The sequence below is a fragment of the Trachypithecus francoisi genome, unplaced genomic scaffold, assembly GCF_009764315.1.
Source record: "Trachypithecus francoisi isolate TF-2019V2 unplaced genomic scaffold, Tfra_2.0 Lachesis_group12, whole genome shotgun sequence".
Lineage (NCBI taxonomy): Eukaryota > Metazoa > Chordata > Mammalia > Primates > Cercopithecidae > Trachypithecus > Trachypithecus francoisi.
Window position 1 is genome coordinate 121,195,102 of NW_022681457.1, and position 15,340 is coordinate 121,210,441.

The 15,340-nt window shown below is 66.4% G+C and overlaps 1 protein-coding gene across 7 annotated transcripts; it reads right to left on the reverse strand.

Moving 5' to 3' along the window:
* Positions 1 to 430: 430 nt before the first annotated feature.
* On the reverse strand, positions 431 to 15,103 carry MIB2 (mindbomb E3 ubiquitin protein ligase 2). 7 transcript variants are annotated; one of them, XM_033228709.1, is made up of 20 exons: positions 14,524 to 14,757; positions 13,987 to 14,093; positions 7,183 to 7,493; positions 6,939 to 7,110; positions 6,052 to 6,158; positions 5,754 to 5,948; positions 5,515 to 5,657; positions 5,290 to 5,397; positions 4,167 to 4,271; positions 3,922 to 4,084; positions 3,715 to 3,848; positions 3,478 to 3,626; positions 3,220 to 3,376; positions 2,877 to 3,037; positions 2,656 to 2,782; positions 2,333 to 2,566; positions 1,824 to 2,002; positions 1,569 to 1,750; positions 1,352 to 1,417; positions 431 to 743 (listed from the first exon to the last, which is right to left on the reverse strand). In XM_033228709.1, exons 3-20 carry the CDS (start codon positions 7,427 to 7,429, stop codon positions 505 to 507), a joined length of 2,868 nt encoding a protein of 955 aa, XP_033084600.1. In that variant the 5' UTR covers positions 7,430 to 7,493; positions 13,987 to 14,093; positions 14,524 to 14,757; the 3' UTR covers positions 431 to 504. The 7 variants fall into 7 exon arrangements, with proteins under 7 accessions (XP_033084600.1, XP_033084597.1, XP_033084599.1 ...); XM_033228712.1 differs by lacking the exon at positions 14,524 to 14,757 and adding an exon at positions 14,965 to 15,103 and having other exon boundaries at positions 434 to 743; positions 7,400 to 7,493; XM_033228706.1 differs by lacking the exons at positions 13,987 to 14,093; positions 14,524 to 14,757 and having other exon boundaries at positions 5,290 to 5,385; positions 7,183 to 7,459.
* Between the last annotated feature and the right edge of the window lie 237 nt (positions 15,104 to 15,340).

Genomic DNA, 15,340 nt, shown 5'->3' on the forward strand with positions numbered 1-15,340 from the left:
CCCGCCCATTTGCTCCGACACCTCCCCCCACCTGCGTGCGCCCGGTCCCTTCCCCAGGTCCCAGACCCTGCCTTGCACGCCCCCCAACTCCCTGCTGGGACGGGACCCCACAGCCCTGGGGAGCGTCGGGCCCCTTGGGTCAGAGCGCGAGCCCCCACGGCCGCCCCTAGGACGGAGGAGCGAGGGGGGCCCGGGGACGAACACAGGCTCCCCCGCCCCGTCGGACCCGGGCCTGCGTGGCGGGAGGCGGCCGTGCTCACGCCGGGAGGGTGTCCTGGCCCGGAGGCCGCAGTCTGGGCGGGAGTCTAGACGCAAGAGCCTGGGGCGGGCGGGGCGCACCCCAGGGAAGGAGGGGTCCCCCAGGCTCGCCGGCGTGTCCCGAGGGGAGGACCCCAGAGGCGGCCGGTCCCCCAGGCAGACAGCGGAGGCAACGTCCGAGAATCTTTTTATAAAACACAGGGCGGGGGCTCGCGAAGGCAGCTCGGGCGTGGCGGGCGGCGCGGCTCACACGAAGATCTGGATGCGGTCGCGGATGGGCTGGCGGCAGATCGGGCAGGCGCTGAGCGCGGAGCCGCAGGGGGCGCATGCGCCGTGGCCGCACTGGAACACGAGGCGGATGTGGCTGTCGATGCAGATGGGGCAGGTGATACGTTCCTCCATCTGCCGGTAGCGGCTCTGCAGCTCCTCCACCAGCTGGCGCGGCGGGCCGGGGGCGGGGGCGGCGCTCGCCACCTCAGAGCCGTCTGCGGGGTGGGGGGCGGGTGTGAGCTGGAGCTGGGAGGCCGGGTGGGGGAATGGGGGAGCGGGGAGCTGCAGGCGGGCCACGGGGGCGAGGCTGGGGGCGGGGGTGTCACCTGGGACGGGTTGTGACCTGGAAGGGGAGTTGGTGGAGTGGGTGTGACTTGGAGGCAGAGCTGGGGCCCGGCTGCGGGCAGGATGTGAACCGTGGAGATCGGGCGTAAGGTGGTGTGGGGACTGGAGTCAGGGCCGCAGGTGGGGTGGGGTGTGACCTGGGGCGGGGTGTGATGGGGAGGCGGTGCTCTGGGTGGGCTGCGATCTGGGCTGGGGCTATGGAGGGAGTGTGACCTGAGAGGAACCGTGAAATCCAGCGGCACTAGGGTGTGACCTGGAGAGGAGGGTGTTACCTTGAGGCGGGGTTATGGGCAGGGTGTGGTCTGCAGCAGGCCGTGACCTCTGGCGGGGCTGGGGCCAGGGTGTGAGCCTTGGGAGGGCGGGGCGCGAGCTGGGGAAAGGCCATGGGCGGAAGGGTGGGGGGGCGGGGGTGAGGGACGGGGACCCGCGGGCCACCAGCTGAGCAGGAGGCGTGTCGGGGGCGCCGAGCCTCACCCACCTGCGCGTAGCTTCTTGCTGACGGCCACCTGGCACCTGATACACTTCTTCATCCTGCGCGCGCACTCTGCAGAGAGGAGGGCGGTTGGCTGGGGCCGGACTACCCGGGCGCACCCCCCGGGGCCCCCCACTCACCCTCGCACACTCTGCGAAGAAGAGCGCCCGGTCGGCTGGGGCCGGACTACCGGGTCTCCCCCCGCCGGGCCCCCCCCACTCACCCTCGCACACAGTGCGGTGCTGGCACGGCGAGAACAGCACCAGCAGCGCCAGCTCGGAGCACACCAGGCACTCAGCGGCCTCGGGCCCCGGCGCGGCGCCCACGTGCAGGTTCGTCACGGTGTTGGGGGTCCCGAGCGCGTGCCTGGGGCCTGGGGCCGCGCCCCCGCTCGCCTGCCGCTCCCTGCAGGGGGAGAAGGGGGCTTGAGAGGGGCCCGGAGGCCGCAGGACCCCCTCCCCGCCACCCGCGGGCTCACCGGAAGCGCTGGGCGCAGCCCTGAAGGGCCTTGAGCACGCGGCCCTCGGCGGCCAGGTCCAGCGGGCTCCGGCCGCGGTGGTTGGTGTAGCTCACGTCGGCGCCCTCCAGCGCCAGGAAGCAGGCGACCGCCGCGCCCACCGTCAGCTCCGCGCTGCCGGGGAGGCCCGAGGCCTGTAGCTGGGCGGCAGGACAGACGCCGGTGAGGGCGGGCGCCGGGGCAGGCCCGAAGGAGACGTCTCCTGGCACCCGGCAGCCCCAGCAGCCGGCGCCCCAGGTCTAAAATAGAAGGCAGGGGCACCTCTTCCGGAACCCAGGTGGGACAGGCAGGACGGGCACCCTGCTGGGTGAACTCTGAGACCCTAAGCCCCACCTCTCCCCACCCCCTGGGCACCACCCCTCTCCCAGGCTGCCTAGGGGTGTAGGCTGAAGGATCACATAGAACTTGGTTCCGTCTGCTCCACCCCCAGAACGCCTGGCTCCCTGGGCCATCACTGGACACTTCCTCACCCTGGACATCAGCTGCAAGGGCCCTGGGTCCCCCCCGGCCCCATCAGCCACCAGGGGCAGCAGCTGATGACGCTGCAGCGCCACGTGCAGGGCCGTGTTCCCCTCCTCGTCCTCGGCGTTGACACTGCACCCAGCGTCCACCAGCAGTGGCACCAGCCCCACATGGGCCTGCTGCACAGCTAGATGCAGCGGGGACTGCAGCTTCCGGTTGCGCACATTCACATCACAGCGGCCCTGGGGAGGGGTGGGCACGGGCTCAGACCAGGGACCCCAGTGGGCCTCCCGCTCCCTGGTCCTTGGGCAGGCCTGGGCCGTGCCCTCACCTCCCGGATGAGGATCTGGGCCACCTCACGGTGGTTGTTGAGGGCTGCCAGGTGGAGCGCCGTGAAGCCGTCCTCCTTCTTAGCGTCCACCAGCTGCCGTGCCCGAGCCAGAATCTTTCTCACAGCTCTGTGGGAGTAGGGAGGTTGGTCTGGGACCTGGGACTGTCCCTGGGCAGCACAGCAAGAGGCTGGCTGCAGCTGTGTGCCCACTCCACACTCACAGCGCGTGGCCTTTGAGGGAGGCATGGTGCAGCAAGGTGAAACCCTGGCTGTTGGTGGCGGTGACATCGATGTTTGGCACCTCCGTGAGGACCTCCACGATGCCACTGGCGCCAGTGCCCGCCGAGATGGCGGAGTGCAGGGGCGTGTCCGAGTGGGCATCCTGCTGGGGCAGAGTCAGTAGTCACTTGGGGGTGACTTCTGCTTGGGTCAAGAGCCAGGGCATCCAGGGAGCAGCACTCATGGGCAGGGGGTACCCAGGGAAGAGCGCTCACGGGCAGGCGGCACCCAGGGAGCAGCGCTCACGGGCCGGCAGCACCCAGGCCAGGTGGAAGCAGAACTCACAGGCAGGTTGACGTCACAGCCATGCTCACACAGGGCCCGCACCACCTCCAGGAAGCCCCTCTGCACGGCCACGTGCAGTGCTGTACTCTGGGTGCTGTTGATGGCATCTGCCCGGCACCCAGCATTCAGGAGCACCCTGGCGACCTCAGGCTGGTTCCTGACGGGAGAGGACGTGGGAGAGGGAGGGCGCCGTGCCCACTGGCTGGACACACAGGCTCAGCCCTGCCAGACCCCTCCCAGGCCCCTCCCAGACCTCACCCCAGGGCTGCGTAGTGCATCGCTGTGTTGCCCTCATCGTCTGGCAGGTCCACGCCCGCCCTGGCTTGTAGCAGCAGCCGTACCAACTCCACCTGACCCAGGTAGGCAGCCACTTGCAGAGCGGTCCTGCCTTGGTTCTTGGTGTCCACCTGCCAGGAAAGCCAGCAGGTGAGTCCCTGGTCTTCTGCCCTTCACCCTCAGACTGGCCGGTGTGGGAGGACGGGGGCAGGAGCTCGCCTGCTCTGGACGCCTCCGCAGCAGGTCCAGAGCCCGGGCCGCGTTACCCAGCGCCACCTCCACCACCAGCCTTCCCGGGTGCTCTGGGTCACTCTTCTGGGCCCGAAGCTTGTCCAGGGCCACGCTCAGAGAGCCTGGGGGCAGGGCTGAGGTTAGCAGTGGCCAGGGGCAGCCCCACCGCCCACGGCCGCCTGAGCTGTGCCGCACTTTTGTTCTCCCGGGCGCGCTCAGCCATGTCCAGGTTGGCATCCTCCTCGGGCCGGTAGGCCACCAGGCAGGAGGGGCTGAAGGTCCACCGCTGACCAGCGACTGCTACACGCAGGTTCCCGTCTCCAAACACTTTCACCACTTTCCCGACGCGGCCCAGGGCCTGCGGGGAAGGGAGGGGGTCACAGCAGGCTGCAGGTGTAGGGGGCAGCGACCCTAGCGGCGGGGGTGGCAAGGGGACTCACAGGGGCCATGTCGTCCGTCCACTCGCCATGCCCAGCCTGCAGCCGCTTCACCGTGTCAAGGTCGCCGATGACCCGGACCACGTCGCCCACCCAGAAGGAGTGGTGCTGAGCGACAGAGAGGGGCGTGAGGGGCCCCCCAGCTGTGTGTGGCTGCCCAGGCTCATGGAGCACAGGAGGGAACCCGCTGAGCTCCACGAGACAGGCAGGCCTGACCCGGCCCCAGCCCCGGCCCCGGCCCCAAGCACTGCCAGAGGCTCTGGCTGGACGAGAGCCCCAGGTGTCCGAGGCAGCCCTGGATGTCCCCAGCCCCAGAGCCGTGGGCGGAGTGTCCAGGCAGATAGAAGCCAGCGCTGGGCATGTGTGAAGCCGAGGGGGCCGGCCGTGGGGAGCTGTACGCTGACCGGCAGCAGGCAGCATGGCCAGGGCCCCATGAGCCAGTGTGGGGGTGGGGCCCCAGGACACTGGGGTGCAGGGCGGGCCCACTCTGCCCCACCTGAGCCCTCATATGCAGGGAACTCACTCTACAAGCCCATCTCATGACTCCCCTTGGCGCGTCCTCAAAGGTGCCTGGTATCCAGGACCCCAGATCCAGATTTGAGCTCTGACGCTTTGCCCTGGACCTGCCCCTCCCAGGGCCATCCAAGCTGCCACCGCCACCACCTCCAGCCCCTTCCCTGCCATCCTGCTTCCCAGGCAGCCCTCACTACCTCCCATACCACTAGGGTGATGGGGACCGCCACCCTAGGCCAAACGTGCACCTCCCGGTCCTAACCAGCCACCCCCATCGGCCCCCATACAGCACTAACCAGGAGCATATTAGCCCAGCTGCCTCCCTCCCGCCCACGAAGCTGTCCTGCCTTCCTGGTGTCCTGGAACCGAGGGAGGCCCTAACCTGCCCATACCAGCCACGCCAGCTCCCAGAGACATACCCTCCTCTGGGTTCCTTCACACCCAACCCCCTCTTCTCCTTGACCCCACCCACCAGTCCCTACCCTTCCTTCAGGGCTGGGGACTCGTGGGTACAGCTAGCACCCTAGTCCTGCCTGACCCCCCGAGGCTGAGTGGATACATGGAAGGGGTTACAGAAGCAAACAGATGGGGTGCAGCCCAGCCCCCCAGGCACCTTGGTGAGCGCCCCAGGGTGGAAGGTCCAACGCGTCTCGTGGTTGAACTGCACGCGCACGTCCCCACGGTCCGTGATGCGATGCACGGTGCCCGTCTGTCCGATAAACTGTGGCGGGTCATGGAGCTGTGGCTGGGTCGGGCTGGACACTTGGGGAGGAAGGGGCTGGGGGTCCGCAGGGCTGGGAGGGCAGGGCACACAGGGCTCCATGGTGGGGCGGCTCACCTCCGCCATCCTGGGGTTCCAGCCGCCGTGGCCTTCCTGCATCTCCCGCAGGACGTCAGTGTCCAGTAGACATTTGACCTTGTCCCCGTGCTGGAAGGGCTGACCGTCAGCACTCACCCTGCGCTGCAGCTCGGCCGGCTTGCCTGGGGGAGGGTGGCAGGCCTCAGGCAGCAGTCCCTCCCTTCTGGGACTTCAGCCAGGGTAGGAGGGCTGATGGGGTCAGTGGGACAGCCTCATACCAAGCCGTGGGAGGTGGTCCTTGTAGTAGAAGCCGCCCGCCGCCTCGCCCACACACTTGAGGTCCACCTTGCCCTTGTGGCCCACGCGGTACACGTTCGTGGTACCATCAGCCCACGTCACGCTGGCCACACTCCGGCCTGTCTCCACATCCCAGCCACGGATGTCCACCACACGGCCTGGTTTCCCTTCCCCTCCTGGGGAAAGAGTCCCCACCAGCAGGCTAAGGCTGTGCCTTGAGGCTGAGCCATGAGCCAGCCACAGCCGGGCCCTGCCCTCTGCCCCTCTGCCTCCACTCACCATCCTGTGAGCCCCACTCCCAGTCGGGGCCTCGCACCACCTTCGCTCCCTGGAAGATGCCCCTTAGTGGGATCCTCAGGAGGCCCTGGCGGGGACTCAGCGTGACACTGCAAGAGGGTTCACAAATAAAGCTCTCGGAAGAAAACTGCCATCTCTTCCCATCCTGAGCCACTCGAGAGAGCCTGGGAATGGCCGGCCCAGCAGGTCAGCACCCTCCACACACTGCGAGGAAATGCCCCTGGGCTCAGGGGCCTGGAGCCAACCTGTGGACCACGTTCCTCCAGGGACTTCCCTGATGCCAGGCTGGGAAGGCACCCGGGCCCACCCTTGGCAAGACCTCTGGGTGCGGTTGCTTTATGCCTGCTGCCTCCCAGTGAGCTGGGGCACAGCCAGGTCCAGAGGTGGGCTCAGCATGTGGTAAGGGAGGAATGAGGAAAGCAGACCTGGCCAACAGCACTCCCCAGTCGACCACACCTCCCTCCACATGCGGGGAGGGCCAGAGACAAGGGTGACAATGCAGGGGACGTGGTGGCATCTCTGGCTGCCTTTGCCCCAAGCAGGCTAGATTCTCCCCCAGCTGATGCCCTCGGACCAGAGCGCAGCAGCCCCCACGGCAGCCCAGGGGCTGGCTCCAGGTATGGACAGTCCTCCCGGAGGTCTCATGCCTCCCTGGGGGATGCTGGCTGCCTGATGGCCACTGCTGCCTGTAGAGCCACCCAGAGGCCACCCGCTGTGCCCCGCCCACGGCAACACTGCTTAAGGCCATTGCTCTGGAGAGGCTTGCTCCATCTCCCTGGGAGTGGTTAGGAGCCCTCCCCGAAGGCCGAGGCCCCCATGGTAAGGCCTGGGGGTCCGCCGCACAGGAGCTGGTGCGGCCCGGGACTCACGGGCGTGAGTGGGCCGTCTCGTAGCGGTCGAAGGCGTGGGCAAGCTCGTGCTTGTTGTGCATGTAGCACTGCGTGCAGAGGTCGTAGTCCAGGCACACGCGGCACTTCCAGCGCATCCCCCGCAGCCCGTGCTTCTTGCAGCAGTCACAGATGATGTTGGGGTGCCGGACGCCTGGGGGTGGGGTGGGGTCAGAGGGGCGTTCCCGCCCCCGGGTCCTGCCCGTCCCGCCTGCCCTTGGCGCACCGATCTGGGCGTTGTCGTAGAGCAGCAGGTCATGCGCGCCCTGGTAGCCGGCGCGGTAGTTGGTGCGTGTGCCCTGGTCCCACTGCACGACCACCGTGCGGTCGGGTGTCGAGGGGCTGCCGTGGCGGCCAAGCTCCACCACCGTGCCCACGCCGCCCTCGCCGCCGTCCTGCTGGCCCCACTTCCAGTCCACGCCGCGCACCACCCGCATGCCCACCTGCACGCCCGCCTGGGGGTCTGGGTCCATGTTGGGCGGGGCTGCTCAGGACCTGTGGGCAGAGGGGTCCAAGGTGGGCCGGGCTGCTCGGGACCTGTGGGCAGAGGGTATTCTCAGGCCACCACAGGACACTCCCAGTCAGAGCAGGCTCCACGGGAGAGGAGAGGAGAGGCCCAAAGGGGCAGGTGGGCTGGTTCAAGCCCTAGGGCCCGAGGAGGCAGCAAGGAGGCCCATAGTCTGGCACCAGCGAGGCTGGTGGGGAAAGTGGGTGCCATGCCAGCCTGGCGCGGTACCGGCAGGGTGGTCTGGGTCCAGGGGGCTTCGTGAAAGGGTCACAAATAAAGTTCTAGGAAGAAAACTGCCGTCTCCTCCGGCAGCCAGTTAATGAGCTGGACGCCGGACTTCACTAGAGAAGGAGCTGCCGTCCTGAGACACTCACATGGTTGGACAGGCGGCAGCGTGTGAGCAGACACCGTGACACGCATCCCTCAGAGGACGTGTGTCCACACACACACAGGGCAGGGAACTCCTGCGATCCACATGAAAACGTCAGACAACACAACAGAAAAATGGCGAACACGACGCAGGCGCCATACAAGACCAGCAGGCATCGGCCAGCGAGGACGAGGAGGCATCTCTGTCCCCAGACACTGCTCCTGGAGGATGCCAGCTTTGGACCCTGCACGTCAGGGACAGAGCAGCGAAGCCAGACAGCACCATGGAGCCTTCTCTGGAAAAGTGGCCCTGGCCACGCCACGCACCTCACAACAGGGCCAGACACTTGAGCCCAGGCAGGTCCCTGGGTCCTCAGTGGCCACGGGGTCCTGACGCGGGGTTGAGTCCCAACCAAGCAGAGACCCACTCACCACAAAGAGCACAGGCCGGAGGTCACCAGCAGATGGAGGGAAGTAGCCAAGTGGAAATGCCATGCCAGGCGGCTCCGCTTACACAGAGGTGCAAATTCCAGGCTGCTGGAAGCAGGGATGGAGCCAGCCACAGGGCTCGAGGCCCAGGACTGCTAATCCCGAATCTGGGTGCTGACCCCCGAGAGCTCACTCTGCAGACATGAGTCACCGTGGGCTGCCCTCTCCACCATGCTGGGCTTCAGCACAGTCTCGTTAACAAGAAGGGATGTGAACGTTAAGAGGGCAAATCAGAAGATAGAGGCTACAGCTGGCTGTGATCGCATCGCTGCACTCCAGCCTGGCGGGCAAAGCAAGACCCTGTCTGGGGGAGGGGAGGGCCACTGGTCATTTCTCATTAAACCACTAGGACCCCATGGCCGGGGAAGGAGGCAGCCCCGGAGCACTGCCTGAAGCAGAGGTGGGGGACACGGCAGTCCCAGGAGGCTGGAGGGACCCCTGAGGCTGGGTGGATGTGGCAGAGGATGGGAGGGGGCCCTGCCAACTCCAGGACACAGGCCAGCCTGGGCCTCACATGCCAGCCTTCCACCTGGGCTGCACCGCAGCCCAGCACTTTGCATCTCAGGCCAGTTCAGGAGACACCCTGGGCCAGGGGAGGCTGCAGGTGGGCAGTGAGGAGGGGCCACAGCAAAGCCCCCGACTCCCGCTCTGGCTCAGGGGCCTGAGCCCCACAGGTTGTCCCCTGAGCAAGGCCTGCTCAGAGACTGAGTCCAACGCAAGGGCTCGCCTGCAGGGCTGGGCTCCCAACCTGTGCCCCAGCTGCGAGTGTGAGCACAGGACACCCTCTAATTCTCAGGAGCACAAACCTGGCCAGCTTGGCCTCTCCAGTTCTCCCTCCTCAACCTGCCCAGAACCGCCAGGGCTTCCACAGGACGGGGGGATGTTTTAAAAGCACAGCTCTCCCTGTCAGTGACGAAGAGGAGCCCCCACCCAGCAGCCAGGCTCTGCTTCTTCAGGGAAACCCCACATGGCCTCATCTGTCCAGAGGCCTCACCTGTTGGGTGACACTGCCCCCCTCACCTGGGGCAAGATCCTGCCAAGATGTACACCAAGGCCTGGGCCAGGGCAGGCTCCAGCACCAGGGCCTTCTTTTTCCTGTGGCACCAGTGAGCCCCAGACAAGGAGAGGGGTCCCGTGGGCAGCTCCACAGCCATCAGGGAAGGTAGCTGGCTCTGCCCTCCCCACGGCCTTCTGCAGCCTCCTGGCTGGGCCTCTGCATGGTCAGCTTCCACAGGTGGCAGCTGGAGCGGCCCCACCTTGCCCTCAGAGGCCCCGCGGAGCCAGGAGCCCAGCCACCACCCAGGGTGACCCACAGGCCCTCCCCATGGGCCTCTGTGGCACTGTTCCCCTGGGCGGGGCCTCTGAGGGCAGCCCCCAGGTGGTGCACTGCTGCGGCTTATGTTTGGCCAGGACCCCACCAGCTGCAGCTTTGACTGAATGGCTGTGCGAGTGAACGAAACGTAAGAACCAGAGAGAATGTGCGCCAGGCTTCTGTGATAGCGGCAGCCCTCGTATCCCGAGGACCCACCCAGCAGAGGTCACTTCCAGCCATCCCAGCACTGACTGCGCCTCACCCAGAGCATGTCCAGGGGGACACAGTTCCACCGGCCAGCCCAGCTCCACGGCCCCACCCTGGTCATGACCCTTGACTCTCCAGATCTCTGCAGACCCTGCCATCCCCACTGAGGGCTGTCTTGGAGGGAGGTCACCCCTCCTGCCCCAGCAGCTCCCCACTGCCTGCTCTGCCACCAGCTAGGGGCAGGCTCCGCAGGCTTCCTGCTCCCAGGATCCACACACTGTCCTCAGCTTTTGCCCATGGAGCGCCCAAGAAGGGTGAGGCCTGGCCTGGGCTGAGCTCCCCCACTCCAGCCTCCTCTATACAGGGACCTTCCCCGCAGAATGGCACAGGCCGGGGAGGCCGACGCAGCAGTCTGTTGGCGTGGGGATGAGTGAGGGGGCACGGCTCCTTAGGAGTGTGGGCCCCACCCCTGCCAGGCCATCCACCTCCACCAGATCCACATGCAACCTCCTCCTTGCCAGGATCCCCCCAGAATTGGCCACAGCTGGCGTCATGCTAAGCCGGGGCCTCCTCCCTGCCAGACACCGACACTGAGCCCGAGCGGGACTCATCACAGGCAGCCGCAGAACCGACTGGAGGTCTTTGCTAGCAGGAGACACACATCTGCTGAGCCCAGAGGTGGGCCTGGCAACTGAGATGAAAGACTTGGGACCACGAAAAAGTCAATGCCATGAGCCCACACTGTGATCCTTCTGCAGCATGGGGGGTACCCTCTGTCTCTGCACCCAGACTCTCAGCCAGAGCCAGCCTAGACCACAGTGATCCTTCTGCAGCAGAGACGCCCTCTGTCTCTGCGCCCAGACTCAGTCAGAGCCAGCTTAGCCCAGGCCAGCGGCCACACCTGCCCAACCCGCGGGCATGGACCCCAGCCATATGCCATTGGACCTTTCCAACGAGACGGGGCAGGGTGCCCCATGCGTGAGCCAGAGTGTCCTGTGCCCAGCTTTGCCCTTGGGGGGATGGGCAAAGGGCAGAGATGTCAGGGAGGTCACCAGCAGGGCCTCTGGGAATCAAGACCAAGCCTCAGTGGCCCCCGCCTCACAGGGGCAGCGGGGTGGGGTGCCAAGGCCATCAGCCTGAGACAGGGTAGCCTGTGCCCCAGACTGGCACCTGTCTGCAGCATGCCCGGTATTTTTAGCACAGCCAGGCAGCTCTCCAGCTCTGGCCTACAAACCCCCACCCTCCCAAAGGCTGTCCCTCATGGAAGCCCACCAGAGTTGGGGCACAATTGGGCTGAACATGGGCAGGGCTTCCTCCCCGGCCTCACTTCTTGTGCCTGGAACCAGCCTCCCACTTGCTGAGGGTTGCCCCAACAAGGGAGAGGAGCCCAGACAGGGTAGTTGGGTGCACCCGCCCACTCCACGCCTCTCCCCGGGTGCTGGGATGTGAGCATACAGGGGCCTATAGCCCTGGCACCTCCTCATGGCCTCCCCTGCAGGGCCTCCATCCCAAGGGTCTGGGGTCTGTCCCGCTGCCAAGGCAGTCCCTTCTGTCCAGCGTGGCACTGCCCCGGCGTGGCCGCCTCATCTGAGCGGGGTCTCCAGCCATGCCTGCCTCCCGCCGACCCTTCTGTGGCGCCAGTGTGCAGACACACCACATGCAGGAGGCTCCCAGGCTCAGGAACTCAACATCCGGGACCCTCTGAAAGGGCCAGCAGCTTTTTAGGCTCTGCCGCCTTTCTCCTCAGCTCCTTCCTGCAGCCGCCTGCCTGTCTTCCTCACCATTGCCCAGGGCCAGCAGTCACCCAAGACCACCTGCCACTGGCCTTCCGGCCCCCAGCCCCAGGGCTCAGTACCTGCCTCCGAAGGCCTCTCTAGGGGGTGTTTGTGGTGGGGGCAGGAGGCAAGAGTGAGACCCCCACAGGCAGGGAGGAGGAGCACCCCAGCCAGGACCCAGCACTTGTATCCCTCCATCTGGGAGGTCTCTCCTCAAAGGGGATAGAGTGTACCTGCTTAGGGGCCACCAGCGAGGAGCCTGCCCCATCCCCACTGTTCATGAGAGTTGGGGGCTGTGGGGTCGCACAAACAGCCTGGCCATCTCAGCGGGAAGCTTGTGGACAAAAGGCCTCATCCCCTGGGCTTCCCTGACCATCCTGTCCTCCTGAGGCCACGGGACAGGCTCTGGGCTGGGGCTGGGTCAAGCCGACCCCAAGGGCACTAGCTGCAGCCCCCATGGGCAGGGGTGGGAGCAGGTGATATGGGGCCAGCGCTTGGCACACCCGCTGCAGACCTCAGGTGAGGACTTCCCGGAGGCGTGCGGGTGAGGAACGCCAGATTAGGAGTGGGGTGGGCAGTCCTGGAGATCAAGCCCTCTAGGACAGATATTCCCCCAAGGGCCCCTCACTCCCTCTGCCTCCACCCTGGACCTGCCCAGCACCCATCCCTTCCTGGAGAGCAGGAGGCCTCTGGGTTGCCCCCTCCTATTTTTCTGTTCTAAACCCACAAGGCTCCAGGTGCAGAGGAGGGGACCAATGAGCCCTGATCACCCTGATCACCTGCCCACAGCAGGTGAGCTCTGGGCCAGAGGCTGCTATGGAAAGTGCAAATGTCCAAGGCTGGCCCTGCCCTCATGCCAAACTGGCCAAGGTTTCCCAGAAAGACAAACCAGAGACAGCCACAGCCACAGCCCAGCACTGGTGGAGGGGCTCCAGGGAGCAGACCAGAGCTGCGGCCATGCAGCCCCTGGTGTACATGGCTGTGGCCACTCCTGCTTCTCCTCTTGTAAACATACAGCCCAGGCTTCTGCTTCAGGATGCTGCCTCACAATGGGTATCTTCATCTCAGTCAGAAATTTACCCAGAGTTACCAAATGTTTTTTCTTTGCTAGAAATGCTAGACTTTCCCATCTACCCAGAGTTCACAGGCTGTGCCCCTGGCTGGCATCTGAACCTCGCCGCAGGCAACTGCTCCCGATGTTGAAAATGACGGAGGCAGTCAGGGCGAGAAGACCCGGGCGACAGATGTGCTTTGGCAAATTGGAACTTACCTCAGAGCACACAGCAGCCTCGAGGCAGCATCCAGGCGTTTAAGCTACTTCCTGGGCCACAGGTTCGCTCGGCTACCAGGCTTTCCTGTTGGAAGCTAAAGCCACTGGAGACACAACACAGCAAACCAGACGGGCAGCCAGCAAGCCAGGCTGGAGAAAACGGTTTATAAAGGCAGTTTCACACATTTAGCATTTAGCGTCTTAACCACGCAAGCAGCCACCGGCTCTGTTCTACTGCTTCTTAGTTTCTCTTTTTCACAAGAAACTGCCAGCTCTCAGAGGGCAGGAGGATTTCCGAACCATCAGTCAGGAGAGTGCAGGAGGAGAGACTTCCCTTATTGCAAGTATTTTATTGGAGAAGCTTTGAAAGCCATAGAAACCAAATCCTATTTAGCGAGGAAGTTAGCAAATTGCCTTTATTCAGAAGAAGCAAGTTACATAGAACTGGGACTGGACATGAGGCTGCCCTCCTCCTTGCACCTCCAGCTGTGCCTCATGACAATGAAATGCCGCTGTGTGTGGCACGCCACAGGTCATGGAGTAGCTCCAGCTAATGCAGATGGACATCCCAGGTGCCCCAGGGAGATCAGGCCCACTGAGTGGGATGAAGCCCTGAGCCGGGCCAGCGCGGAGACACCTGCTAGGGAAAAGCCCACGAGCGCTGCGGCCACCTCCAATCCTGCCCATCTGGGTGGAGACCCACAGGCACCCTGCAGGCTGGGGTGTCATCCCACTCACTGCCCAGGGCTGCCCTCGGCCAGGAGAGAGCCACATTCAGACACTTGTTGCATGTGAAGCAACAGGCCAGGGTGGAACCGGACAGAGGGGGCCTTCCGGAAAGGGCTAGGCTTGCCGGCGCTCCGGCGCTCCGGCCACTCTGCCCCAGTCCTGCAGGTGCCTATCAGGGGCCTGTCTGGCACCTCTGCTTATTTCCTCCATGGGTTCCGAACCTAGAGCGGAGACGCGGGATTACTCACCACTTCCCTCCACTCGCATGCATGTTCAGACACAAACACAGCCCCTCTGACGTGGCCTCCACGGAGCCCCAAGGTGGGAGCGCCAAGTGCAAACTACCAGGCTGCGGACGGTCAAGAGCTCACCTGTCCGGCCGTCCAGTCGCCCGTCCGGCCGCCTTGAGGCTCTTGGGCTGCAGCCCTGATGCCTGGAGACTTTGGGACTGGCCTCTAGCCTCGCTGGGCTTCCAACCCTGTGGCCGAGGGGAGATGCCAACATGCACAGTTAGCACTTCGGCCTGTGGCTCGGTCGCCTTTCTGCCCCCGGGGCTGCCCGCCGGCTCCAGGTCCACTCGGGCCCACGGCCGCGACACCCAAGGCCGCCGCCTGCCCGGATGGGCTCCCTGGGGTCTGGGGCGCGCAGGAGCCGCCAGCGCCGGGCCCGTAATTGCGTGCGCCCGGGGTCTGGCGGCCGCGGCTCGCAGACGTCAGGAGGCTCCGAGAGGGACGCGCACGGGCGCCGGCGCAGGGGAACGGGCGGGCCGGGGGCGGGCACGGCGGGCACCCCACCCCGGAGCGCGCCCCGCCCCCTGTCATTCGGGCCGATGGCTCGCGGAGGCCGCCCGGCCCCGTCCGCTGCCAGACCTTGCCAGGGCCGCGCAGTACCCGCCGACCCCAACTTGCCCGGACGTTTCCGTCCCGCCTGCTCCGCTCGGGGGCGCGGGGCTGCCGGCCAGTCCGTCTGTCAGTCTGTCCCGGCGTGCGAGGTCGCCTACCGGCCCCGACTGCTCAGAGGCGGCCAGGCCAGGCCAGAGCGCCCGCCGCGCGCCGCAGCCCACCCGGCCCAGACGATGACCCCAGCGCCGACCCCAGCGCCGTGGGCCCCGGGCCGCGCGAGGCCTGCCGGGAGCTGGAGTCCTGCGCGGGCGGCCTGACCACAACTCCCAGAAGGCCCCGCGGCGGCGCTGCGCGCGCAGCCCCAGCCCATCGCTTGCGGACCCTGCCGGCCCGCTGTGGCTGGGCCAGCGGAAGCGGGACCGGGACGGCGCTCGCGTTCTGCCAGAGCGGAGCACGACTCGGGGACGATGCGGAGGGCCAGGGGAGGAGATACGCGCCCGCACGCACCATCAGCCGAGAGAACGGCCTGCATCGTGCCAGTGACCCAGGACCGACTCGGGGACGGCCTCGGGCTCCCAGGCCCTCCCCGGGCCTCCGGGCACTGAGGAGAGGGGCGGCTAGAAACTGTGGGACCCCGACGGCGGGAGCCCAGGGCCCGCCCCCGCCGGAGCGCCGCGGCCACGGCTACGCCCCCGCCGCAGGGATGGGCGGGGCAGGCATCGGAAGTGCGTCAGCGCGGGACGGTTGGCTTCGCCTGCCCTGCGTGGCGCAGCTGGGGGCCGAGCGGCTTAGCCTCTGGGCGCCTGCGCAGTGGCGGTCCCGGAGACGCACTCGGTTGCCATAGAGACGGGGGCTCGGGACCGACGTCGCGCTCGCGGGCACT

Coding starts and splice junctions, on each gene's coding strand:
- MIB2 (XM_033228709.1), bottom strand. CDS start 7,429: ATGGACCCAGACCCCCAGGCGGGCGTGCAGGTGGGCATGCGGGTGGTG. Junction 5,949..6,051: donor GGAGTGGGGCTCACAGGATG/GTGAGTGGAGGC, acceptor CTCTTTCCCCAG/GAGGGGAAGGGAAACCAGGC. Junction 2,003..2,332: donor CCTTGCAGCTGATGTCCAGG/GTGAGGAAGTGT, acceptor CCTGCCGCCCAG/CTACAGGCCTCGGGCCTCCC.